At 39.7% G+C, this 27,895-nt stretch overlaps 1 protein-coding gene across 3 annotated transcripts; it reads left to right on the top strand.

Moving 5' to 3' along the window:
- The first annotated feature begins 1,204 nt into the window (after nt 1-1,204).
- LOC129110559 (NEDD4-like E3 ubiquitin-protein ligase WWP1) lies at nt 1,205-27,640 on the top strand. Of its 3 annotated transcripts, none has more exons than XM_054622655.1 (25): nt 1,205-1,483; nt 6,752-6,808; nt 7,103-7,194; nt 7,363-7,501; nt 8,615-8,739; nt 9,120-9,272; nt 9,509-9,581; nt 13,568-13,749; nt 14,627-15,047; nt 15,406-15,501; nt 15,906-16,080; nt 17,122-17,176; nt 17,526-17,610; nt 19,128-19,256; nt 19,651-19,723; nt 19,846-19,917; nt 20,087-20,175; nt 20,424-20,583; nt 20,975-21,108; nt 22,650-22,790; nt 22,887-23,007; nt 23,249-23,353; nt 24,100-24,196; nt 24,290-24,362; nt 24,798-27,640. In XM_054622655.1, exons 3-25 carry the CDS (start codon nt 7,125-7,127, stop codon nt 24,895-24,897), a joined length of 2,868 nt encoding a protein of 955 aa, XP_054478630.1. In that variant the 5' UTR covers nt 1,205-1,483; nt 6,752-6,808; nt 7,103-7,124; the 3' UTR covers nt 24,898-27,640. The 3 variants fall into 3 exon arrangements, with proteins under 3 accessions (XP_054478630.1, XP_054478631.1, XP_054478632.1); XM_054622656.1 differs by having other exon boundaries at nt 1,205-1,531; XM_054622657.1 differs by having other exon boundaries at nt 1,205-1,546.
- The last annotated feature ends 255 nt before the right edge of the window (nt 27,641-27,895 follow it).

Genomic DNA, 27,895 nt, shown 5'->3' with positions numbered 1-27,895 from the left:
CTTTGAAAACTCACTCTTCATCCTGCAACGCCTGTAAAAACCTTGCTTGTTCTGATGTTCTAAGACACTGTGCTTAATAATCAATTTCAGAAGGATTTCGGTTTGAAAAAAGGAAGACTGAATATAGGAAGTCAAAATATTCTGTCGAGAATAGACATCAGTAGTGCAGTTGTAGAGGTAAGAGGAGAAGCGCGTTGATAAGGAAAAAAGGAACATTGTTTTTTTTAAAGAACAATATTCCGTAAGAAACTGTGTTGCTGTTTGCTGCCTTGAAAGTAAGTTAACAGCACACTTAGCTCACCTGAAACCATTGGTATTAACTAATTATAATTGTAGTGGGCTTGATTTCCAATTGTTACCCCTGCTAATTCTGCATACTCTTGTCATTTGATTTACAGACAATGAATCTTCATTTCTATATAAAATGTTACAAAAAATGCATGATGCATTTACACTCAATGGAATGTGATTAGAATCATGAACATGACATACAGTATGCCAGACCACAACAGCGGCCTCTAAAGCACCCAAAAAGAGCAGCTATGCCTCAGCCTCTGAGTGGATACAAAAAAAAAAGTGGAGCAAAAAACGTCTCTCTCTGTAGCACCCCATTAATAAATGCAATGTCAGAACGACAAGAAGTACTTCTGCATATTTACTGTAGATAAACACATTAGGGGATAAAAGTTCATTAATCCACTTAAGACAAATACTGATATAGCTAGAGCAACATGTGGTTTATATACTATTGGATTGTTACCCCATTAAATTAAACAATATCTTCCTTTGGACACAAATAATCACATCTTTGGGTGACAGAAATATTTGTTTTCTTTCATTCCCCCTGGAGTCCTGACACCCAAACTGCATGGGAACCATATACAGTATGGTATATGATGTATACTGTATCCATACAAACATACAAGTGAAATGAAATAGGTCATTTTGTGTGACAAGATGCTAAAGTGAGCAACATTGCTGTAGCAGTAACTACAAATTAGAAAGTTTGCAATATAGAATTGAATCATATAAAAATGAATATAACATATAAGAATGATGTGCTCGCCTTCAATTTGCCAAGTAGACAAGATATTGCCTTGGTTTGTGCATTGTGAAAAACAACACACATATACTAATATTTTGGAAACCGTTTAGAAGATAAGCACAGGAAAAGGGAGGCTGCATGCGGTTTTGTCTGACAGTCCATCTAATGGTCTGTTTGGGGAGGTTGTCAATAACTAGATGATCTCCATATCCACGGGGTTGACTCAGAGGGCCAGCTCTCGTGTCCCGTGTTATTACACAGCAGTATTTGGGGTGGCGCGCCTGTCGACCGTGTGTTTTGCTGCTCAGACGCTTCTGCACAGAGATGGCAAGACGACCGTAGCAGACTGCGGCCTGTACGGTTGGGCATTGTACCGACAACCGTAACGTCAGAACCGCATCGACGCAGAGAGCGGGACGGAGCGGGACAACGGACGAGGTAGAGACGTCTGTCCGTGTGACCGAAACCACCACGACCGACTTTGATGTAATGTCCACTGATGTAATGGTTTTAAAGTCCGTCTTCCACATGCAACCAAACTGTTTGACGATGGCGGACAGCTAGCACAGCGGCTAAGTGAAGCTAGGTCCGTTAGCACAGCGGCTAAGTGAAGCTAGGTCCGTTAGCACAGCGGCTAAGTGAAGCTAGGTCCGTTAGCACAGCGGCTAAGTGAAGCTAGGTCCGTTAGCACAGCGGCTAAGTGAAGCTAGGTCCGTTAGCACAGCGGCTAAGTGAAGCTAGGTCCGTTAGCACAGCGGCTAAGTGAAGCTAGGTCCGTTAGCACAGCGGCTAAGTGAAGCAATGGGATGAGAGCTAGCTTGGCTACGTTTGGGACGTTACTTTGCTAAAGTAGCCGTGTCTGCTTTACTGTACAGCTGAAGATTAAACACACACGTTACATGTGTTGACTATGTGAGGGTATACACATCTGGTATCAGTCAGCTATCAGCAATCTTATAACTCAAACAAATAACACTAAATTAGGGTTTTTTCTGCGGCTAGCTGGTTAGCTTATTGATAGCTAGCTGGCTAGCTGACTTTAGCCTTCGTTGCAGGTTAGCCATCCTTATCTGACAGATACTGTTACCGCCGTGTGAAATGTGTGTGTACATAATTATATATATATATATATATATATATATATTATCAAACGCTGTCTCCGATGTAACCGGTTACTATCCGGTTACCATCAGCTGCCTGTTTATTACTCTCACCTAGCGTTCACGTTAGCATGATCATCAGAAGTTAGCCATCGTTTGTTAAACATATCAGAGTTTGTGTGATGATCAATGTTTCAGATAACAAGGCTTGTTTTAGCTTAACGTTCAGATCTGAATGTAGTTTGAAAGTGACAGCAATCTGCTGATGTATTATCCAATAATGCACAGTATTGTTTACTGACCTTTGTTATCAGAAAAGAGAAAAAAACAAAACAATGGTTACCTCCAACTTTCAAATGTGTTACCATTTGTTGTCTACAAGGTGATTTCTCTGATTATGCACAATACCTGACTTAAGACACGTAAACACAGGCCTACTTCTATTCATTCTGAACAAGTGACACACTGAAACAGTCCATTGCTGGCAAAGAGTTTTGAGCACAATATGCCATAAATGATGTACTTGGGCGTATCTTATACCTGATGGGAATCCCTGTCAATGAAATGTATGCCCAGTGGTCTTTCATTCCCTTTTGTGGATAGGCTCTGTCTAAAAGAGAAATGGTTACGCATGAATTTTATTTGTTTAACTGGCTGAAGAAGATTTTCTATACAGTCTTGGCTATCATATTTTGGGACCGTTAGTGAGTGTCCTTCTGTCTTTTGGCTATGAACAGTAGTTTGACAGCTCAGGTTGTCACATACTGTATATCACTGCCACAGAAGGAGGGAATTACTCTCAGGAAGCTGTCACTTGAGCAGCAACTTATGCTGGCTCTGAAATATACTTGTTTGTGTTCTTTCTCGCTCCCTATCTCTCTCTCTCACCCCCTCCCTCTCTCACACACACACTCACTCACACATTGACCTTTGAAAGGCAAGAAAGCAGCTGTGGGGCAAGTAGGAGTTGTAGACTTGCGTCACTGTATGACGCTAGTGTGTCATGCCAACATAAAGAAAATAATAATTGAACAGCTCCTGATTGTTGTTGAGATAAAGTAGAACTAGGTTAGGTAAGATTGTTGTTCAGTAAGCAATTAAACAGTGTTTACTGTATGCAGGGAAATTGCGAGCGCCATAGCTGTCTCATTACTTAAGATAATCTATGCAATTATCAGGAATTTGGGGGGCCCTGTAGTCAGTTAACTGCCCCAGTGAAACCCCTATGTTCTCTAATTGGACTGATCAAAACCACTGGCAGGTGTAAATTAAACTTCTCCTGCCTAGAGTGCATTATGGCTTAGTTTTCTCTTTCTAAGGTTATGATTTGTTTACTGCCTGGTTTTGTTAGGCTGGGTAGTGTGCTCAAAGTGGGACATCAGTTGTGTTCATGTAAGCAGACAACCCCCTGACATCATGGTCTACACTGATGTATTCCAATGCTGGCAACTTTGTGAGAGACTGTGAATGTGGGGGTCCATGTTGCAGTGTAAGTTTCAACTTTTAATGTTTTTTTAAACTGGCTTGGTGGGGCAAATGGGTCAGCATTCTTCATGCCCAAAGTCAATTCTTATTTGCCCCTACACAAATTGTTTTATTTAACAGCTGCTATCAAATGACTTCAAAGACTAAAGTTAATGGTCATGTTTTATCCACCTTGCTCCCAAACCTGCGACAAACTGCCCAATACTTAGTTGCAGTTTTACCCACATGTTCTCAAACTCCACCCAACTAAACTTTTTGGTTTTGTTCATCTCAGTTACAGGACTACTGCCATCCATTTGAATGAAGTATTTTCAACAGCTAAGAGCAGAGGTAGAGATTAGAGCTTAAATAAGTCAGTGAATCGTTATATTAGTTAGTTATCAACACATTATTAGCAATAATGTTGACAATGGATAAATCAATTTAGTTGTTGCATTAAAAATAATCAATGGGATTAGAATGGGATTTGGGGCCAGTCAATCTCCTGGCTAATAATTGTTTTTGATTATTTATCTGTCAAGACCCTTGAGAGTAATGGCAGATGCCCCCTTGACTCTGTCCCATTTCCATCCTTTTAACCCCCTAGTTTTTTCTCCTGTTACAGCTGTAAATTGCCTGCTCTGTATAGAGGGATCAACTCATTCCTTATTGCCAGGATCGTTTATTTTACTTAGTGATTTTTTTTTCTTCTGTGTTTTTGGGTCAGTTATTTGTCTCCACATAGGTATTGAGATTAGAAATCAAAATTTGTTTCAGACAAACCAAAACTGGGATTTTTTACTTTTGAAACATTAAGATTATGATACATTGTTTATGTTATGTGTGGTTCTGGAATATTTGGCAGGGGTTTTATAATTGAATGTAATTGGTATACGTTTTAAAAAGTAAACTTTAACTTGGGCTCACAGCTTTTACTTTGAAATTGCTGATTTCCCTGCAGATCACTAGTGAACTCACTTGGTATGAAACTTTGAGGAGTAGTAAGATAGCAGACTTATCTAGCCTTTGCACTGTGCTGCTGTTTTTTGTCTCTATCGGCCCTGTAGCCTGCATATTGATCGGTTCATTCAGGCACTGACTGACCTTGACTTTTTAATTGAGTTTCTTCTAAGCTGCTTAAACTTTGCCTGCTCCAACTTGTGGTCTATATTGGGTGATCAACCAGCCTGTCTGACAACCTGATGTTGTGATAATTGAATCATATCAAACAACGCTTGGTCCTAATTATAACCTTGGTATAAGATCAGGAAGCAGTGGATGTGGTGACTTCTGAAGCTTAGACCTATAATGGGCATGCTTTCTTCATCTTGTTGTCTTCTTTTTTCTCCTGGATGCTGTAGAGAAGGCTATCATGCCTGAATGTGGTGATCAGCATAATGTTATGTCACTGCTGACAAAAGTAGTTGGACAATTCCTGAAGAATCAAATATTCAGGGTTGATTTGAATTTGTCTTGAGATCAATTCTAATTACATAGATTTTACTTTTATAAATCTTATGAACTTTTTTCATAGCATGCATCTTAATTTAGTAGTTTGATCATGGTGTTTTAGCTGTATGATAATGATAATAGTATAGTATAATGTAGTGTAATCATTATATCCATACTGTAATTGGTTAACATGGATGACAGTCAACATTTAGGTTCGACTTTGTTCATGATCTGATGATTCATATCATTTTTTCTAGTGTTTTCCTCTTAGCACTGCAGGAAAAAAAATCGCATTTGCCCATTTGATGTGAGAATATTGGCCTTGTGATTCTAAATAAGATAACTTCTACATTTTGAAATTGGCACATTATTAAACAGTTTAAATTATATGTGAAGTCAGACACTAATAATACATCGTTTACATTCCTCTAGCCTACTACTGTTGTTGTTGGTTGCTAGGTGACAGAAATTTGCATTGTGAAATAGTTTTGATATTGTACATATTTAGAACATAAGAGCTATTTATTAGATATTTCAGTACATTTTGGGAAACAGTAAGTTCTCTTAAGTGCATTCCACAAATTTGAATTACATTTCAGACACTAGAAAAAATTACTGATGACGTACTAGTGCCCTAAAACGTGAAATGTGATTAATGTTGACACAGCCTAATTTAACACCACACGCATGCACGTAGCAATGCACAGCACGCTATGCACATGTACCTAAAAACGTACGTAGAATTTAACAAAAATAATATTTAGCTGTTACTACTACCAAAAATACAGCTGTCTATAGATGATTATTTTAAAAAGCAAATAAGGAAGGAGAGACGACAAGAGGTTCTAACTTAGACACGCCTGATGATGAAAGTACAGGCACGGAATGCAAATGAAGACAACTATTCATCAGCGTGGTGATCAATACCATGCTGTACCAAATAAAGTGTGCCACTAAATCATGTGCTGCTGTGATCAACTGAGGAGATTGGCAACACCAATGCAACCTGTGGAAAACGTTGTCTGGAGCCCTGTATTTCTGCCTATGTGTTGAAATTTGAACTGCAGAGTAAAGATTATTATGACAGCGTTCATTTCATGTTTGATCTTAGCCGGATTGCCACCGAGACTTTTACAGAAAAGTAAACTTCAAGTCGACATGTAAAATTTCTAGCACATTTAAAGATTGAATTACATGTCTAATAACATGGTGCATAGTGACTGAAACTAGTGTTTACCTTTTACGAAAGACAGTATTTATTCAGTACAATGAAATCACAGTAAATGTGGAAGAAGTCTGTTTGTTGCTGTAAGTGGCGTAGTCAGCTCTGACTTACAGTTTTGTGGTGGACCACAGCGGAAACAAGAATGAAACCATTGTAGATGTCAATGATGGTCAGTTGTAATGAGTGCAAGTTGCAATTGTGCTACTATAGAATGTTCCAACAAATTCCGGGTCTTTTCTTATTATTGTGTGACAGTGGAAAAAGCAAAACAACAGGGGCTTTTCACAGAATGTCCCCCTTTATTCCGCTATGCTGGGGAACACAACGGTTATGCTGTATGTTACGAGATGTAAGCATGCAAAGTATTAAAATGGTGTCTTAATCAGAGGTCATACTTTGAACTGCTGCAGTTCACACCAGCTGTGCTCAGCACTGTCCTAAAAAAATGTCTCTATTCTGTTTCAGAGGAACCATGGGACACAGAGTGGGCTGAACCAGAGGGTCTAGCAGCACATACCAATTGTGAGTAGAAATTGTGTTCCCAGAATTATGTCCTTTTGCAAAATGATAACATAGGAAACAATTACAACATTACAGTAGATAAATAAAGTAATATTACACAAGATTATTGGACATATTAAGCTGGTAAAACCATGACCACAAACTTCAACAAAATGTACAGAATATTCAGAAGCAGCTTCTACTTTTTATTGGAACCCTGCCAAGCTCACCTGTTTCTTATTTGTTCTATTACTGGGCATATGTCTTCTGTGTTTGATGTTTGCTTTATTTGTCTCTGTGTGTATGGTTTTGAAGGTTTCCCACTGTGGTTTATGACATGGCCACGGCCTCTTCTAGAGCCGAGTCTAGCCATAACCACAGAGGAACATCGCAGCTCCATGCCATTGGTGAGTCTAAGCGCACTAGGCTATAATGTGTGGGATTGGCAGGTTGGCCTCAGGGTCTGGACCCTTCAAAGAACTCACCCTGAATAAGTGTCAACTTTATGCTGAAAATGTAAAATGTTAAAGGAAATAAAACCACTTGTCTCATCAATCCATTCATGTACCCACCAGTTTCCTGTGCCAAAATCAAGAGGAAGAAAAGCCTGTTTGGGACTGCCATCTATGTGGAGGTGACAGCGGAGGGGGAGACGCGGCGCACAGCAAAGTCTCACAGCTCCTCCAGTCCCAAATGGGATGAGAGGCTCACTCTGTAAGGAGCAACCATTTGCCAATCTGTGTATCTGACATTCTGTGTCTGTGTCTACATCTGAGCATGTGATACACACAAGGTCATGTTCACATTGTACTTCATAAAGTCGGGGGACAACGTTATGAATCCACAGTCACTTTGAAGTGTTCTGAGCTCAGACTAGACATCTGTCTTCCCATACTCCCCTTAAACAGAAACAGCCCATTCTCATATAAAAGCTGTTTTGAGAGAAAGATGGAGCAACAGTTCTGTCCGCCTTTTGGCTTTGGGGGCAACACTTTCAGGTCCATTCTGTTTGACAGTGTACACCTTATGTAACATACATAAGGTTGTTGGTTCATCTGATAATTATTTGAACAGGGGAAATGGCAAAAAAATGCTGTATGAAAACACACAGGGCTCTTTGTCTCATTTGAGACTTTATAGCTCTGGCTTCCGAATAGTGCAGCTAAATGCCAGAGACATGTCATTACAAATACTAATTGTAATGACAGTGGGTAATTATTGCTAAGAAGACAGAGTAGTGCTGTATGTGTGATCCTGTGTTTGCACCATGGATTTTTTGCAAGCTGTTATGAATCTTACATATGGCATCCTGGCTATGATCCTTGATATCTCTCTTTAGGCTGATTTGCTCAACCGTGAATAGAATGACTGCTGTGTAGTGTTCATTTTGTGTAAGCACAGAAAACACAAGGAAGCAGCGTTATGTGAGCTGATACATCAGTTGCTAAGCCTGCAGCAAGGATTTTGCCGGGGGATCAGAATGAGACGCATCTAAATAATAGTTGTTTTCTTTGTTGTTTATGTTTATTTTTTCTGAGGAGGATACTGAAAGTAGATGATGAGGTTGTGAATGGGGATTTTATGTGTTCAATCGACATATATCACCATGTCTTGCTCTTTGCTCATCACATTTAAATTAATTCACTGGTCCCAAACAAAGCCTTTGTGCTTAGTTAGCCAAAAACAAGAAACTTAAAGATACTACTGATGGAGCACACTTTCATATCATTTGACTGTCCTTTTTCCGATGTTGTTTATTTGTGGGATTTGTGTTAAATGTTATAATAATTAAATGTGTTATGTGTTTGTGTGTGCCTGACCTTTTAGGAATGTAACACCGCACACACAGGTGGACTTCAAAGTATGGAGTCACCACACCCTGAAGGCAGACGCTCTGCTGGGCAAAGCCACGCTGGACCTAATTCAAGCCTTGGAGCAGCATGACAGAAAATGTATGATTAAAATACAGAACCATATTATAATGCATAGTCGGGGCTGGGGTGTTTCATTATTTACAAATGCAGTTGTGGCACAGGAACTACAGTTTCAGGCAACAATAGACACATGAAGTACTATATATTAAGATGAAATGACACCACAACCATGTGTTTTGATCTTTTCCTTTCTTTTTGCTACAAACTTACCCTTATCATCTGTGATCATCTCTTAATTTATAATGAGGATTATTTAAAATTGTGTTAATCAGAATCACAAAGACAAGGGGTCTATTGTTTTATAAATGAAGCATTGTCTACGAAATTGGTGGGCTTACTAATTTTCTTGATGTGATTGTAAAGCCTCCTCCCACACGATCCCTGTTTTGCCTCTACAGTGGAGAATGTGAAGGAGGTGCTGAAACTGAGCGTGGAGCAAAAGGGAGCCCTGGTTCCCGCAGGGGAGCTGACTGTCTACCTAGATGGACTGACTGTGACTGGCCAGGAAGAACTGGCACCGCTTACCAACGGCAATGCAGCAAATGGCACCAGTGAGCATTTATATGTTAGGGGTGGGTGACAGTGGGGCTGCCAATTTGAATTATCATGTGAACTGATGAGTGACAATCAACAATGAAGCAAAGGGAGAGAAATATGCAACAGATACATGTGATACATTGTTGCACAATCGTGTACAATCAACACATACAAATTGTTCTTTCAATTAATTTAGTAAATATATGCATAATATCTGCAGGCTAAAATTGTTCTCTCCAATCCACTCTAGAAGTCCAACAGAATGGTGATGCCATCCATGAAAATGGAGACTCATCATCTTCTTCCTCAAGGGCTGCTAACAGGTAAGTTAACTAAATGAACCAGCATTTTGGGTCATGAGGAAGATTCTGTCTACTTCCCCTTTCCTTCTATGGTTGTTGGCTTGGTTAGAATAACTCCTTGAAACCAAGGAATGCTAACAGGCTGCAGAGAGTTATGTGCTAGCATGGTTTCCCGACAATGTGCCCTAGAGGAACACATGCAGGCATATTTGGTCTGGGTCTTGCTTTTTCTCAACCTTGAGTATCCCCTTCTCCTGCTTTAAGGGCTTGTGCTGCCCCTCTGGTCTTTATTATTTGTCACACAGCAAAAGTGCCCTTTGGTGAGGCCAACTGGGTTTTTATGGGAAAGCCACTAAAGAAGCGTGTCTGCTCATCGCAACAGACGGGAGGTTGGGGGGGGGGATTGAGTGGGTTGTGGCTGCCTGGCTCCTCTCTGCAATGCAGTTGCAGAGAGGACTGCAAGACACAAACTGAGGTATATTTAAAACTTGGTTGTGATTTCCCTCTCTGGAAGTACCTAAAATGTTTGCATGCTTACACAGACAGATAGGAAAGATAGCCAGCTGAGGGATATTTGTGGTGACTAGACATTTTCCCTTGTCATTGTTACCTAAATAAAATAATCTTGTGTTTATTAAAGTCGGACAATTCAAATATTTTTTTGTTTCAAAAAACATAAAACAGACAATGAACTCTAGTAAAAAAACAGGTTAGGTATGAACAATTTATTTAAAAAAACAAAAACAAGAAGTCCTTCAAAATTGTAGATAGAATTGACGATGTACTTATCTTCTCCATGCATTTTTTTGTTTTGATGTAGTGTAGTTTAACCCTGAACTTGGCCTTTGCCTCCCTGCTTCTTCCCCTAAATATGACTTAATTTACAGCTTATAAGTGAAGGTGAGTAATCTACTATTTAGCTGGGAGAGTAATGTTGGGGGACCCTTGTGTTTTCTACTTTTCCTCAGACAGTCAAGTAGGGAGACTCTTCCTGTGGAGCCCGAGGCGCCAGGTCTCATAGCCTGTCTAAACATTTGATTCCGACCTGGCCCTCATGCTGGATAGAGGAGTACAAAGTTGTATTTGGTTTACACTGTGTGTGTGTGTTCCAACTTATATCATTTCAGTAATGCTTGTCTGTTTTGTCTGTACCTAATTTATCTCTCTGCATCAGATTGTAATACGAAAACAGCAAGTCCAATTGCCTTTAACGTAGTATGTGTAGGTTACCTATAAATATGAAGCATCAGTATATTGATGAAAATAAAATAGTATAGATATAGATACAAATAACCCAATGCTGAAAGGGTTGTCAGCCTCTGCCGGGCTCTGTAATGAAAATGGCCAAAGATATTACTGGGGCAGATATGGTAGGAAATCAGTTGGTATCACTTTCTGTGCTATGAATTTTACCGGACATTGTGTATTGGGTAAAGTAAGTGCTTTTATGATGTGCGGAAAGGCTGGTCAGAAAAAAAATCCACATTAATCGGAGTTGTCCATACTTGCGACCCTTTCTGACTTTTTCTTCTTGCTGGCTGGTCTGCTGTTTTACTTATTGCTTGCTGCAAACCTACCTCTTGCCTAGACAAAGCCTGGACTTGAGTCATATGTCAGATTTTGTATTGGTCTCCACACGCATGCCAACGTCTGAGCTCTTCCGGCTCATAGAAGGGCCTCTTCAGCTGTGCCCCATTACGTCACCTTGCAGTCCTATTATGTCCTGTCATAACCCTCACAAGACAATAGTCCCAGTGTCTCGAGTCAAGCCTTTCAAGGTTACAAGGGTTACAAAGTTCATGGATTATCATTGTACAAAAGTGCCCAACAAAAAGCAGTTTGTAGTCTCATTCTGCTTCATAAGAAAACATGCAAAAAACAAGCAAAGTTTTATTATGTGTGAAGGATGGAGGATGGATTTAAGAGTCCTACAGCCGGAGGAAATTAGCTGCTCTGGTGGTACGGCAGCTGATACTTCTGTTGCACTTTCCAGACAGCAGCAGGGTGAAAAGGCTGTGGCTGGGGTGGGTATTGTCTTTTCAAAGGTCCTTTTTAGGCTCTTCACAGGCAGCTCTTGTCACCAATATCACTGATGCTCGGTTGATGGGTACCAATGATGTTGAGCGGTTCTAATCACCTAATGTGGAGCCCTCTTTTCCGGGGCTGTGCACATACTATGCCAGTTTGTAATGTTTACAGTCATGATGCTTTCAACAACAAGAACTTGGCATGGACTTTTTGCCTTCTTAAGTATCCTTAAGAAATACTTACTTCAAGCCAGGATTGAGATACAGCGGGTAAAATAAGTATTGAACACGTCACCATTTTTCTCAGTAAATATATTTCTAAAGGTGCTATTGACATGACATTTTCACCAGATGTCGGTAACAACCCAAGTAATCCATACATACAAAGAAAAACTATTTTATTACACATAACTTAATTTCTGAACTTATTTGTTTGGTTTTCTTTGTATGTATGGATTATTTGGGTTGTTACCGCCATCTGGTGAACATTTCATGTCAATAGCACCTTTTAGAAATATATTTACGGAGAAAAATGGTGACGTGTTCAATACTTATTTTACCCGCTGTATGTTCCTTTGCTCCACCTCAGCTCCATTGATGTAGACAGTTGTTTCTGTGTCTTTGCCACTTTTTTCTAAAAATCAACGATCAGCTCCTTGGTTTTGCTGACGTTGGGCTGTAGTTTGTTCTTTGAGCATCACTCCACGAGATTGTTGATTTTCACTCTTTACGTATGTCTAAACGTTGTTTGTAATCTGGCCAATGACGGTTGTGTCATCTACAAACTAGTTTCACCTGCTAGCCCTGGGAGGCTCTGATGTTCACCAATAGAGTGCATGGGTTGTTTCTGCAAAATGAACTGCCTGGGGTCTGTTTGTGAGGAAGTCCAGTAGCCAGTTACAGAGTAAGGTACTCAAGCCCAGAGTGCTAAATTTACCAATCAGTTTCATGGGTGAGATTTTGTTGAAGGCTGAGCTGAAATCAACAAACAACATTCTGATGTAGGTGTCATTTTTCATATGAGTGATGGCTGAGTGGAGGGCAGTTGAGACAGCATCCTCTTTGGATATGTTGGCTCTGTTTACGAACTGGTGAGAACCAGTACGTCAAACCAGTACATCAGAATGGGATTGAGAGCCACATGGTGTTAGTCATTGAGACTGGACCCTGTAGACTTTTTTGGTACAGGGACAATGGTCTTAAAGCAGGTGGGAACACTCATCTAAGGCTTGATAGGTTAAAAATGTCAGTGATGACATAATTTAGCTTTTGGCACATGTTCTTAGAATACAACCAGGGATGTTATCAGGCCCAGCAGCTTTAAGCTCGCATTCCCTAATCTACAGATACACTGCTGCTTCTACTTTCACACTAGACTCAGTTTATCATTCTGACCTCAGTTTCATTACCGGAGATCCCTATGACACTCATCATTGCATTCTGTAACACAGATGGTCGGTCCTCTCTTGCACAGAAGTGTGATAAACACCTGTACCTTTTTCATCCATAAATCCCTTATTGAAACACAACATCCATCCATGCTGGACTGGACCACAGGACCCTACCAAACTTGAACTTCTAACGGCTTTAACTCACGCGGGTTTATTCTGAGCTTATAAAATCGGCCTTTAGTTTTTGTGCACCAAACACTCGTAATATTCTCAAACACATTCTCAAGATCGACATTTTCACAACCCCTGGACAATTCACAACGATGATCTTGAATGACTTTACCACTTTCTGAGTACTTTTTTTTTTTTTTTTTTAACTCTGCAAAGAAGGGGAACCTCAATGATTTTTGAGGCTTAAATAAAAGTATGAAATACTGAATGAATGATTATATTGTATGTTCTGTAAAGGTAAAAACGTTGCAAGGTGTACTTAATGAATTGTGTGTGTGTGTGTGTGTGTGTGTGTGTGTGTTCTCAGATTCAGATTTAAACAAATAATTTTGAACTCCCTGTGTGTTTTCTCTTAAAGCACAGTGAATGGTACAGACTTGGGCCCAAGGTCAGGTTCCTGTTCGATCTCCAATGGCGTCGACGGACAGGAGCCTCCCAGCTCCTGCAGCCCCGCCCTTAGCTACGTCGTCAATGGAGACTCCACGCCCAACTCCACCCCGGTCCACCAACCCTCAGACAGTGACACAGAGAGTAGGACGGGTGAGCTTGATCTTTAGTTTTCATTTTACAAAGGGTGAATTACAGTACCTTTGATGGTTCAAAAACAGATCCCCAGATTTTGTGTAGTGTGTTTATGACCTTTTTTTAAAGGTTTATTGTGTTTTTACTCATGTACAGCCTTCGTCCCCTGTGAGTGGTAATGTCCTCACTTGAAATATTCATCAACATATTTCCTTATTATATTTGATACTAACTATATATATTCTTATGTCAAGGATGGAGTTATTCAAATTATATACACACCAGTTATACGTGTGCATTTTTCTAGCAGGTATTCATTATGTTGCGCGGGCTGAGCTCAGGCCATTTTAAGTTTTACTTCCTCATGGTGAACTTAGTAAACAGTAGAGTTTAATAGATTCATTGTCATTAGTTGAGGCTTCTTTCAGAACCTTTGTCAAAAAAAACAATTAGAAAAGGAAAGTAGAATGCAATATACTGTGGAGAGCAGACAGCACTAATAATACATTGACTTCACTGAGCCTTGGTTGATAAGAGAAAATAAATTCTTTACATATATACCTAAGATTGAACCAGCACGATTGGTTTGATTTATTAAAATGCTACTTAATCAAAAATAATTGGTAGGATTTCTCTCATTCGCGATGCCTCAGCTTTCTCACTAGAGTGATAAGCTAACAGGGGACTTCAGAATTGTTCTTGTGGTGATGTTACTGTTGCATTTTTAAAATGCAGCAAATAGCCTTACTTTAATTTATCTACAGACATTAAATCAGAGACACTTACTGATGCAGATGCTTTCCATGAGACATCACTGATATAAAATGATGGATGGATGAAGTGATTAGTCCATGCATGTAAACAGCACCATTGTCTTTCCCCGTCTTGCCTGCAGTCAATGGGGAGTCCTGTGATGCTGCTCTTGGGCCATCACCTGCTACAACTGGTGATGCGATGCCCCCTGCAGATGACCACCAGGACTGCAATCAAGATGCTGCCCTGCCAGACCCTGACACAGCAGCAGATAGCACATCTCAAACCCTGCCAACCTCCACACAGGCTCCAGCCTCCTCTTCTGCTGCTAAACCTATTGATGGCTCTGCTGCTGCTTCCTCCACATTTGCCTCCCCAGCACCGCCGGCCAATGCCATCACAACCTCCTCATCATCGTCCGCCTCCCCCCCAGCAATTGGAGAAGCCGATGCTTCGGGAGCCGGCGGTGGTAGCGATAGTAACAGTGCAGCTGTAACTACTGATGGGGCCAAGCCCAGGCAGCAGGTCCCCAATGCAGGAGCCTCAGATCCTCTGCCGCCAGGGTAAAAAAAACACCACCAGCTGCATTCCCTGTCTTTATGACATCGTTTTTTGCAAGCAATAATTACATTCAGGAGTATTTACTGTATGTTAGGAATGTATCTAAAAAAATGAATAGTATAAATATTGATATATTTCATCATTAATACAAAAAACATGAATATTGCAAAGTCTAGTAAAACAGAGGGTGCCACCTTATGATGATACTCCAACCAGAATAATTTGAGTATCAAACACTTAAAACACCCCCACATACTAATGTAGCAAAAACCTCTTTTTCTATCCATCTCTCTCCTCTTTCACAATCCAATGTAGTTTTTGATTTTCACCCTGCAAATGTTGTTATTGTTGTGTCTTCAGCTGGGAACAGCGTAAAGACCCTCATGGTAGAACTTATTATGTAGACCACAACACCAGAACTACGACTTGGGAAAGACCACAGCCACTACCACCAGGGTGAGTATCTCTCTATTGCTCACTGTTTCATGTCTTGCACTTACATTTTATTCTCCATAGATCAAGACATATTTAATCTAATGATACTCACAATATAGTATTCTGATTTATGAATATAACTGATTTGCTGGGGACAAAAAGTCCCATAAAGCAGCATTGTTTTTTTTACTATCGTCTGGTAATGCACTAACGAGGAGAAGTATTCTATCCATAATATTTATTTTGAATTTAATTAACTATAAGTCACTTTCAGGTATCAATAACAAAAGACAACTTGAATCAAATCTCTTTCTGAGAACATGGGAAGTGTACTTTGTTCCAGGCTGGCTCTTAATAATCTGCTTACCAGCTTGCTTTTTGTGTGTCTGATTGTTTATTGTACCATATCTCCGTCACTCTGTCAGTTGGGAGCGTAGGGTGGATGACCGGGGCAGGATCTATTATGTGGACCACAACACCCGCACTACCACATGGCAGCGTCCCACTATGGAATCGGTCCGCAATTTTGAGCAGTGGCAGAGCCAGCGCAGCCAGCTGCAGGGAGCTATGCACCAGTTTAACCAGCGATACCTCTACTCTGTAAGTCAGCTCCCACCTTCACCCGTCCTACGCCCACGTGTTCACTTAACACACTATAAAAAGTTTTACACCTGTGAAAGGCATTCCTCTGCATTTTCCTGCCTACTAATTCAGTTTGTCAACAAAATAACTTTTCCAGTTTTGGTTTTAGTGTGGAATTCCACCCACATCATACTATTCAACATTCCACATAATGATGATTAAGAAGTGTATATATCCTTTTAAAAGAGAGGTAGCCTCATCCTGTTTTTTGCGAGTACTAGTCTGGCACTAGCACTGGATTTGTTAGTTAAATTACTAGAAACCATTGACTGCATTGAAGGTGGCGAAAAGACAGGTCAGAAATTGAAAACACTACAGAGTTCTTTGGAAATGATTGGACTAAATTGTACACTAAATTATTGTTAAAATTATTGTTAATATGTTTGTTTTTTTCTATCGTCTAATTGGAATGGGTAAACAGCTCAATGTCAATATTTAGATCATGACGAGCTGAGAAATCAAAGCCCAGTTTCTGATTGTGATTACAATTAATGTAACTTGAAACTTATGTCCACCAATCCTTCGCGTAATGATTCATCTCTTTCTCTGGGTGTATTTATTGCTAAACCCCATTCATCAATACACAGCAACTCATTTAGCCTGAAGGTGAGAACTACCTTGCCATAATATATGCATAACCCCAGCCTCTGCCCTAATCTGGTTATCTTGGAGGGGGGTCCCTCTCCTCCATCTTTGTTCCCAGCAGTGATGTCATCTTCACTGATGATGATTAGCTTACAACCAAATCAAAAGAGAGCTATAGTATAGAAGTATAGAAGAGTATCCAAGCACAGAGGCCTTCTTGTCCGCAACATAGCAATACTTGTTTTCATTTGGAATTTCTCCCATTTCCCCAATCCTTATTGTGGAGTCTTTTTTTGTCTTAAATTCCTTTTTAATGTTTTATGATACATAAACATATTTGGAATATTTTTTCCAAATGAGTTTGTTCCTCGTGTTTTTTAAATGGATGTCTATGTGTGCATCCCTCGTTTTCAGGCATCCATGATGTCGGCTGAGAACGATCCTCTCGGCCCGCTACCTCCTGGATGGGGTGAGTTCACATTCTCTCTGTCTTAATACTGCACACATTTTCACTATGTCAGTATGTACTATTCTTTAGATGGGAAATCTACATCACATCTGCATTTCTTGCTGATGAGAAAAACACAGAATGTATTGATTTTTTTCTATTTCTATGCCAAAATGAGTGTTAATACGAAAAGCAAGAATACTGCTCGCTGTTCACAAAGATCATAGATGGCAGCCCTTTGAATTAGTGTGCATGAGTGTATAGCATGAGTCAGCACTAATAATCTGACATGTGTTGCCACATTTTGGGGCCCAGTGACCATCCTGTCTATTAAGATATAGATTCCTGTCTGCGTTTTTATCAACTTTAGAGAGGCGTGTGGACTCCAATGACCGAGTCTACTTTGTCAACCACAACACCAAGACAACGCAGTGGGAAGACCCCCGAACACAAGGGTGAGCTAAGGAACTTTTAAAGATCATAATTTTTTATGTGAAAGGTAATCTCGAAGTAAATGGGCATTTTCTATCCTGCACCACCATGATATTGCAATATTCTCTCTGAGGTTTACCATTGCTATTAATGGCCTTGTTTGCAGTCACCAATGTTCTATGATATTCTTACTAATACCACAGTTGTCGGGCTACTTCAGAAAGAGCACAAATTACTGTATGTTGGCTGAAGTCTAATTTCTATAAAAGTGTTGGAATATTAATTCGGTAAGACAAAAACCATTGATCCATAAAAAGTCACTGCTCCTCACTTGGGGATATACAAGCCTTTACACTGGGCTAATAAAACCCAAACTCAAAACTATTTAAGGTGTTGAATAAATATTCAGCAAACTAAATTCTGAGGTAGCAACTGTGGTGTAGTGACTTAACTGTATGTGTTGCTGGAGTGGAAGGAATCGTCTCCTTTCTGGCCTGGTTTCTATTAAGCCAAGAAGAGTGATTATAGTTATGTCTGAACAGAATGTCAAGATATCCTTGTGACACACCATGATGTACGGTAACATTTAATCTACTACAACAAGAGGTGCATCACTATACGCATAACTCCTTTGGGCTCCAGATTGTCTGCACAAGCCACAATCCTCTCACAATACATAATGTTTACATAAAAAAAAAAATCACGAGAAGCGTATCCAAGTCAATATCCAATCACCATGAACTTCACTGTGCAACAATTTGACCTTTAACCTAAATCAATAAATGGTTGATCACACCGAAACCGTGTCATTAGAAGCATTTTGCTGGCGTGGTTAGCCACTTCGAAATCATTCTGAAACAAACAATCGTATATTTTTTTAGCACAACATACAGCAGGTTATCATCTCCAGGAGAAGATTAACCTATTATTATAAAACAAATTTAAGTAATTTTCCACCATCTTAATATCATGAAAGCACATTTAACCTGTTGTTTTTTTTCGTAACATTTTTCAATGAGAGATCTCAATAATACTGAATGAGAATAATATTGAAACAATTAAAAAGAGACGCAAACTGCAAGAAACACTGTCTGATCGTCCTTAAGAGGATATCACTTTGAAAAGTTGTAACCAATGTTACAATTCAGACCTTACATGTTGTACAACCTACAAAAGTTGATTCATTATGAAAATTCTCAAAATATGAAATGACCCCCACATTTTTTCAAGTGATATTTCAATCAAAATATTATATTCTATATTTAAGGCAATATATCATATACTGAAATACCATTAAAAGATAAAACTTGTTCATTAATCTATGGAATTGTTTTACACCCACATTCACTTTTAAGGAAATATTGACACGTTATTTTCACACATTATCCTGAGGGGATGTTTTATGTAGTGGCATCAAGTGTAGCTGGCCTCTCTAGATTTTACACAAACAATTTGGTAAAGTCTACTCTAAGTGTTGGCCATAGCTTCCATTTTCTACATTATCAGTCCTTGTGTATAATTTGTCCTTTTGTGTGTGCAGTCTACAGAATGAGGACCCTCTTCCTGAAGGTTGGGAGATCCGGTACACACGGGAAGGGGTCCGATACTTTGTTGATCACAACACCCGAACCACCACTTTCAGCGACCCTCGCACCGGAAAGTCCTCTGTGTAAGAACACATTTAAAATAGTTTACTTCATGTGATATCACAGCCTACGTTATAGGAAGCCAATGCTACAATCTGTGTTTTGCCAGTAACCTGAACAGCTGTAGCTATGGCAGCTTGTGCATTGCTTAAGAGAACACTTTACTAGGACCAGATGGTGTCATGTTTTGCTTTAATTTTGCACATACAGCTCAAGAAATTCAAAGAAGATTCAGAAAATCTTCTTTGAATAATAACTTTATGGGACCCTACCAGAGCATATTTCACATGTACTACATTTGTTTTTCATTATATGGTGAAGATTCAACTGTTGACTCCAGTAGAAGCCATTGCATTGCATCTATCACACTTACACTTGCTACGTTTTGAACTTTCTTAATGTTTTTATTCTTCCCAGCACCAAAGGCCCTCAGATTGCATATGAGCGCAGCTTTCGATGGAAGCTGGCCCATTTCCGCTACTTGTGCCAGGTAGGTGTTTTTTTTTTTTTTTTTGCTCCAGTCCATAATTTTTTTTTTTGCTTTCAGTTACTCGTCTTTATCTTATTTTTCCTTCCCGGAATAATGAATGTTTTTTCCTGTCGTTTGCTCAGTCCAATGCTCTCCCTAGCCATGTGAAGATCACTGTGTCCAGACAGACGTTGTTTGAAGACTCTTTCCAGCAGGTAAGAGGACTTTTCTTCCACGGCCTGGTTCCAATTTAAACCAATATTATCATACAGTAATGCAATGCATCACTGCTTACAGTAATCGTTTATTTCAGCTATACAGTCAATAAATTCATGCCAGCTTTCCTATGTCATTTACTGATGTTGTGTTTTCTCTGTTTATTAGATAATGGCCCTGAAGCCTTACGACTTGAGGAGGAGACTCTATGTTATCTTCAGAGGCGAGGAGGGTCTAGACTATGGTGGATTAGCCCGGTAATATAGACAATAGAAATATTATATTGTGAATTGAAAAAATGTTTTAGTGCAAACAAGCTTCTTCTGAAATGTAGGCAGTAATAAATCATGTGCAACTCTTGTCCCCTCCTTCTCTATTCTTTCATTTTCTGGCTTTTCCTCATTTCATTTTGTTTCCCATTTTTATTCTTATATATTTCCCCACTTACACTCTCTTGTCTTCGTCCTCTCTCCTGGACTTTGTCTTTCCCCTTGTCACCTTGCAGAGAATGGTTCTTCTTGTTGTCCCATGAAGTGCTGAACCCCATGTACTGTCTGTTTGAGTATGCCGGCAAGAGCAACTACTGTCTGCAGATCAACCCAGCCTCTGCTATCAACCCGGACCACCTCTCCTACTTCTGCTTCATAGGCCGCTTCATTGCAATGGCAAGTTCACATGCTGCCCACACAAAAATTTCAAACAATCCTGATAACACCAACACCTACTTAAAAACATTAGAAGCAAAAATAACTGGTTATTTTATTTCGACATATTTGACATAAACATATCAAAAATTAATTAAAATGTTGAAACAAAAAGTTAATGTTATTGTGGTACTAAAAAACAAATGCAGACTGCACAATCTGAATGTGTTCAAATTTTCTGATTGTCATAGTTAAAACACGTCCCACGATTTGCTTTCCACTATGTTTATAGTTTCCTTTAATATAATACATGAATCTGTCATGTGATTGATATATCACCATAGATACCATATTTTCAGATTGACCTGCACAGTAAATAGAATAACTCTCTTTTATATTTCTCTCCCTACAGGCACTTTTCCACGGCAAGTTTATCGACACAGGCTTCTCTCTGCCTTTCTACAAACGCATGCTGAACAAGAAGCTCATACTCAAAGACCTGGAGTCCATCGACCCCGAGTTCTACAACTCACTTATATGGATAAGGTAATTTGTGTATTCGGTCTTCACAGCCTTCAGAACTTATACATGTACTCTTCTGACAGTAGAGAGCATGGAAGGAAAACTAACATGAGCATATTATTTAAATGATCACATTATTGTCCAACATTTGAGAGTGAAAAGCCAGTTATTTATTGATGATTTGACAGCTCTTAATGAGTCATTTTGGTATTTTTCAACATGGAACAAATTTTCTTACATGCTGGTGTCCAAGTGACAAATCATAATAACAATGTCTGGTCCAGTATTGATGGAGAGCTGCAATGTTATCCTTTAGGGAAAGCTGGCATCGTCATTTACATCCCGTAAAGGTGCTTGTTTTTGCCATGACAGGCTCTGATTGTTATTATAAGTGTCATGACATTGGGGCAAAAATATTGCTCAAGGAGAAGTCTCCTTCTGAACATCTTGCCAGAAGACAACGGTGGAAACAAGATTGAGATTTAGAGAAAAAAGTGCCACAGAACACCGGTGTTGTCAGAGTTTGTTGTGTTGAAGTATAGAGAGCGTAGCTTTATGTTATCTAAAGGATGTTCATTGTCATGCTGTATAAATAGCTGTTTTAGATAATGTGGATACAGTCTTTAAACTTGATGGCTCCGGCATCATTTAGCCAGACAAAAATAATCAGATTTCAGACTTCTTGGACTTGGACACAAAAACAAACAAAAAAAGATCAAGCGAAGGTAAAGAAAACGTATCATTTCTCTTTAGGGTCCTTTCCATAATGTATCAGACACTTTTTATAACAATTTGAGCCTGTCAGTGAAAAAAACTTCGTCCACGAAACTTTATATTGACACTGCTCACATGCCCTCGCAGGTCATTCCCGACTAACAATTACAGCGTTCTCGATCAATAATTTTGCTCGATTTCAAAAACATGAGTAAATAGGGACATGGTTGAATTAACCTTATTAGCCCTTTGATATCACAGCCCTTTACTTTGATTGGAGCCCTCGATAAGAGTCACTGTGCATTCTTAAATGGGTCAACCGGCACACAGAGATCAAGGTTGGTCTCAGTCCATTACACTTGCAGTTTCAACTAATATTTATAGTAATCCTTCCTGAGCTATGTGTGATAACTACAATATATCATCATTTTCTTTGGTGCGGACCAAGAAAGAAAGTAAATAACATGTAATACCAAGTAAATACTAAGTAAATACCAAGTGTTATCAATTTCAGTTAGTGTTAGGCCTGTTGATCAAGAAAATGTTGGGACCTCAAAGACGTCCGTACCACAGAGATATGGAAAGAGGACAGAATACACATACGTACCATTTAAAGAATACTAATCACTCAGCGGGAGAAGACACAAGATGCTACGAGGGGATGAAGCGATGTGAAGACGTCACAAGATGCAAGAACAGTTATGAACAAAGATGGAGCAAACCATAATAAGATAGTCCGATTTTATGCTTAAGGGTGGAAACGTGGAGATCTTAGTTTGGTTCGTTTTGCAACAATGAGCTGTTCTCCCTTGATTATGCTGTGTCAGCAACACAATCTCTTCTCTCCTCAGGGACAACAACATTGAAGAGTGTGGTCTGGAGATGTACTTCTCAGTGGACATGGAGATCCTGGGGAAGATCACTTCTCATGATCTCAAAGCTGATGGCACCAATGTTCTAGTGACTGAGGAGAACAAGGAGGAGTATATCAGGTTCAGAATAACTGCTGTTTCATCATAATGCTAACTATATCTATATACATATATTTCTTAAACTTACAAAGTACATTTGTGCTGTCTGGCTTGTAGTTTGATGGCGGAGTGGAGGTTCTCCCGGGGGGTGGAAGGTCAGACCAAAGCTTTCCTGGACGGCTTCAACGAGGTGGTCCCACTCCAGTGGCTCCAGTACTTTGATGAGAAGGAACTTGAGGTGAGCAGCGAGGTCTGATGCTACCAGTACCGTAACAAGCTCTGTCCTATTGGTTGCTGTTGATGACCTGTGGTGTCATGTTTCTAGTGTGTGTTTCCAATAGCCTACCCAACTCCTCAGAGCTTTATAATGTGGATGTGTGAAGATAATAATGTTTTGTGTGAGAATTCTCTGTACTTCTGTTTATTTGCGTTGTGTTCTATTTTTCATTTTTTTACTTGTATGTGTGTGTTTGTCGCAGGTGATGCTCTGTGGCATGCAGGAGGTTGACCTTCAGGACTGGCAGAGGAACACGGTGTACCGCCACTACACAAGAAACAGCAAACAGATCATCTGGTTCTGGCAGGTACAGTCTCATACACGCACGCACGCACACCTTTCTTATATATTCCTTGCCCTCATCTGTTATTAATGGAAAGGAGCAGAAATGACCACATGTTCCTAAGGGTGTTGCACATTGATTGTAACCTGACCTGCCAGATGGTTTGTGTTACACAGAACCATCTGAGAAGCCGTCATTGGAAACTGTTTGTAATAGGGCAGACACTTTCAAAAAACACTAGGTGGGCAAAATAACTTTTCCATCGAGAAAATCCTTAAGTCTCTTACTTTGCTCCTCTGTCCATGAAGAAATACTCTCCAGTTAGGATATAAATGATGCTATTTTAAAATCTACACTAACCTCTTCAGGAGTCACACCCTCCCCGTGACATCACGTACAGATTCAAACCATTGCCGTAGCTGACAGTAGCTCCTCACAGGACGCTGGTTTGGTCCGTACGCTAGCTTACCAGACACAAACCCATTACTTGAAGGCTGACAAGAAGGATTTTCGTGTGATAAATGATCCTTTTGATTCTCGCTTGACCTCGTGATATTGCGAGAATTCAGCTGCTGTGCAAGCTGCCATTTATGACATAGAATGGCTAATCTTACAGATGACAGTTTTCTCGATTTCATGTTACTCCTTTTAATGTTTATTTAAAATGTGTTATATCATGTGATGGTTAGCAGCCTGTCCAGTCAGTAGTGTATGGTCACTGATTTGTGTGAGTGTCTGTGTTTGTGCGTGCATTACTTCCTCCATTGAAGCTGGTGAAAGAAGTGGACAACGAAGTGCGACTGCGGCTTATGCAGTTTGTCACAGGAACCTGCAGGCTTCCTCTGGGCGGCTTTGCTGAACTCATGGGTCAGTGTCAGAAAGACCCACAAACAAACACATCTATGCACTTTTTTTTCCACCCACAGTGTCCTCACTCCTTGTCTTCTTTTTGTATTGCAGGAAGTAACGGGCCCCAGAAGTTCTGCATTGAGAAGGTGGGGAAGGACACATGGCTTCCTCGGAGCCACACGTGGTAAGTGGAGTGCGTTATGTCTGATTCATGGGATTCATTCCTCCCTCACATAGGGTGTGGATCAGATGTTATTCTGTTACTCACAGGTATTAGGTCAACTGTGATACACTATTAGTGCATTCTCAATCAGTTTTGCTGTCGTATTCCAATCACTGCCACTGGTTCATTGAGTTTGGCAGTAAAGTGAATCACAGCTGCTGTTAGCTACTTAAAAAGATGTTAATATCTCTGTGTTAATATGTAATATGCAGGCACATGCAAATTTTCTGCAGATTTTTAAACAAATAGAGATGCTGCTTTGATATCTTGAATTAATATTTTCTATCATACTACAAGTAAAGAAACGCTGAGTGTATGGGAACACAGTTCTATAACTAATTCATGTTTTATTAAGAATCAGACCCTTTACACTTTCGTCCTTGTCTGTCTTTTAAGTTTCAACCGTCTGGACTTGCCTCCTTACAAGAGTTTCGAACAGCTGAAAGAGAAGCTGCTCTTCGCCATCGAGGAAACGGAAGGATTTGGACAAGAATAGACGGAGGAGTCCTCTTGTATTTCTCTCTCCCTCCCCCATCGCTGATTATTCAGCCATGTTAAACAAACAAACAAAAAAGAATTGCACAAGATAACCACCAATGTATATAAGCTATTTTGTCATTTTAAACCAAATCTTAATTTGCAGCATCGTTTTTGCCGCAATCCTGTTCCCCAGCCCTTAAATATTATATGATACCCAATCATGAAATATGCAAGCATTTCAGCATTTCTGCTCCTCTGTTTTAAACAGAAATCATGGATATTTTTTTAATGTCCTCCCAACTGCTGACTGGCTTTTTAAAAGAGACTGGAAGTGTTTTTGAGAGGATTTTATAGTTGAAGCTCAATCTTATTTTAAAGCTCTAGTTCTATAGAGCTACTAAATGGCAAGATAGTATTGGGGTCTGGTGCCTGAATTTTTTTTTTTTTTTTTTTCCCCGTTGGACTCATAGTTATTGTTGCAATTTTTGCGCGCTCGCATGGCTGCCTCTGAAGAAGAGAAGACTGCAGTGACCACCCTCTACCACCACCTATACTAAACACACACAAAGACATTTTAGCAATGACCCTACGTCTCTTAAGCTGTTTCACAATTATCATCAAAAAAGGATGAAATGATGATGCTGAGGTTCATAATATGGATGATTAAGCCAGGGACACTGGACATGTTCCAGGCCGCCATGACTGCAGCCCACCGCTTCAGTTGGCAAGTAAGATACACACCAGGATGACACACTCACAGCTTTCACTTAAAGATTGAGCTGTTTGGGAAATTGTCACAACAAAAGAGACAAAAGATAGCCTCTGTGTAATTACTTGGACTTATAAGTGTCCTATGAAGCCACTGTGGTTTACAGAGCAACAGGCATGATAATGCTAATTTGATAACATGATCACATTTACTTAAAACCCTCAGTTAAAGGTATCACAATAAAGAAATCCCCCTACAGTGCATCTTGCCATAAACATATGATATGATACAAGGCAGCATATGATATTTGGCTATCATGTGTTGCAATACGGTCCAAAAGACATCCCATTCACATGAATGTTCATTTGTACATGTACTAAAAGCAGCTGTTCTCAGCTTAATAATAACCAACCATTAACTAATTACAACTGAAGCCTATGAGGAATACAAATCCTAGCATTACAGCAAAAAAAATGTCATGACAGTAAATGTCCTTCAAGGTTCGATTTTTGTCATTTTTGGTCATAAAGCAGATGGGCACTGGTCTTAAAAAAAATGTATCACATTTCATGTCTTGAAAGCAACAAATATACATATTGCATGCAGGCAGTGGAGTGGAAACTGGCCAATAGAATAATCATTAAAACACATTTTAGGGGTTGATAGGTCTACTAGAAATGAAAGTATTAACTAGGTCATACACCTGTGGGTTATTGTTAGAAATAACAATTCTGTCACATACAGTGTGTATCTGCTATTCGTCTGTGGAGTCAACAGTATGACTGCAGTTAAGCTCCACAAAATGAGCTTCGAGCCATAGAGGTGAGCCCTCTTTCATGAGATCATCCAGTTTAATTCACTCAGCCCGCGTTCAATCTCATTCTCAGGTTTTGTGCTGAGGTAAGAGAGCCTTAGTTTAATAAAGATGCGTGTGTGTGTGTGTGTAAATCAGTAAAGATGCAGACAAAATACAAACTTACCTTTCGCCTACAAATAAGGATTATGATGACGAGTAAATGAGACACTAAAGTGCCACAGACCAAACAACGTGTGGAAACCTTTCACAGCGACTCCTCAGCAGCACAAGGCCTGTTTGGAGACTGACACGGCATTGCAGTGCTACATGTTGTGTGTTTTTTGATTTTTGCACCCCCACTTTCCCCTCGTCCTTCCCTTCCTTGAATGCTTCAGGGGACATGCCCTTTGTTTTTCAAAATGTCATGTCTAACTCCATTGTTCCGAACTCTGGTGCTTATTCTTTAGGTCAGTGGTCTCAAACGCTGCTCTGGCAGCGGCAGGCCATTCTCCTCGTTTTCTCTCACATTGTTGTTTTTTCAGACCACTGCAAACAGCAGCAAGCTGCTTCAGACTTTTTCTAGGAAGAGCTTGTGATTACTCAAGCTATCAGTCATGTATATAACATGTATTCAGTGGTCCCTGTGCAGGAGCTGGAAGGAGGGACGGCAGTATGAAGAAAAAACATTTACTGTAGCAAAAGGAGTCGACTTTTAAAGAGGGGTCAACACTGCATAACTCTGTGCTTCCTTTTGAACAGAAACCTGTAATCAAAGAAAATCAACTGTGTATGTGAATATTCATTGTATAAAGATAATGAAAGTAAATAAAGTACTTAAATATTATAATTAATTACACAGAGCCACCGCTCAATTGATGGAAATCTGTGATGCCTTTTGTTTTTATCAGAAATAGACGGGATGTTTCGGGTGGCTTTCATCTTAGCCAGTAGCACGGGTGTATTCTCTCATAGCAAAGCTCATTTATGATACTACCCATCATGTCAGTATGTGATAGCGCAGCAGGGACCTCATCTCTGTGCTGGCTGCGGTTTAGGCCACCTGAAACGCATCCAAACTGTAACATATCGCGTGTAGATACACACTGTAAACACCAACTACACTGTACAGAATGCCCCTTTACTGGAGACGATGTGTATAGAAGATTCATTTTTAATCTGCTTTCACCCATTTTAATGAAGAGAGATGGATTTATGAGATACAAATAAATAAGTGGATAAACCCCCTCTGTGACCATGCTTCCTTTCTTTGGTTGTGTGAATATCAGTGCGATGAGAGGCCTTCTGCTCAGGATTCACAACAAGACTGTTGGCAATTCTTATTCAGTTCTTGAAAGGAAAATAAAACAATGTGCTCTTGGTTTTGATTGGATACTGCCTGTGGAAAAAAACATTTAGTAAATGTATCTGATCATCGTTAAAGTGGGTTTGAATTTATTTATACTAATATACTCTTTTATTGGAGGCATGAAATCATGTCCTTGCCAACAA

This window comes from Anoplopoma fimbria, chromosome 21 (assembly GCF_027596085.1).
Source record: "Anoplopoma fimbria isolate UVic2021 breed Golden Eagle Sablefish chromosome 21, Afim_UVic_2022, whole genome shotgun sequence".
In the NCBI taxonomy this organism is placed as follows: Eukaryota; Metazoa; Chordata; class Actinopteri; order Perciformes; family Anoplopomatidae; genus Anoplopoma; species Anoplopoma fimbria.
The sequence above is the reverse complement of the archived record's forward strand: the minus strand, read 5'-3'. Positions and strand labels throughout refer to the sequence as shown.

Coding starts and splice junctions, on each gene's coding strand:
- LOC129110559 (XM_054622655.1), top strand. CDS start 7,125: ATGGCCACGGCCTCTTCTAGAGCCGAGTCTAGCCATAACCACAGAGGA. Junction 8,740..9,119: donor GGAGCAGCATGACAGAAAAT/GTATGATTAAAA, acceptor TTGCCTCTACAG/TGGAGAATGTGAAGGAGGTG. Junction 15,048..15,405: donor TCAGATCCTCTGCCGCCAGG/GTAAAAAAAACA, acceptor TTGTGTCTTCAG/CTGGGAACAGCGTAAAGACC.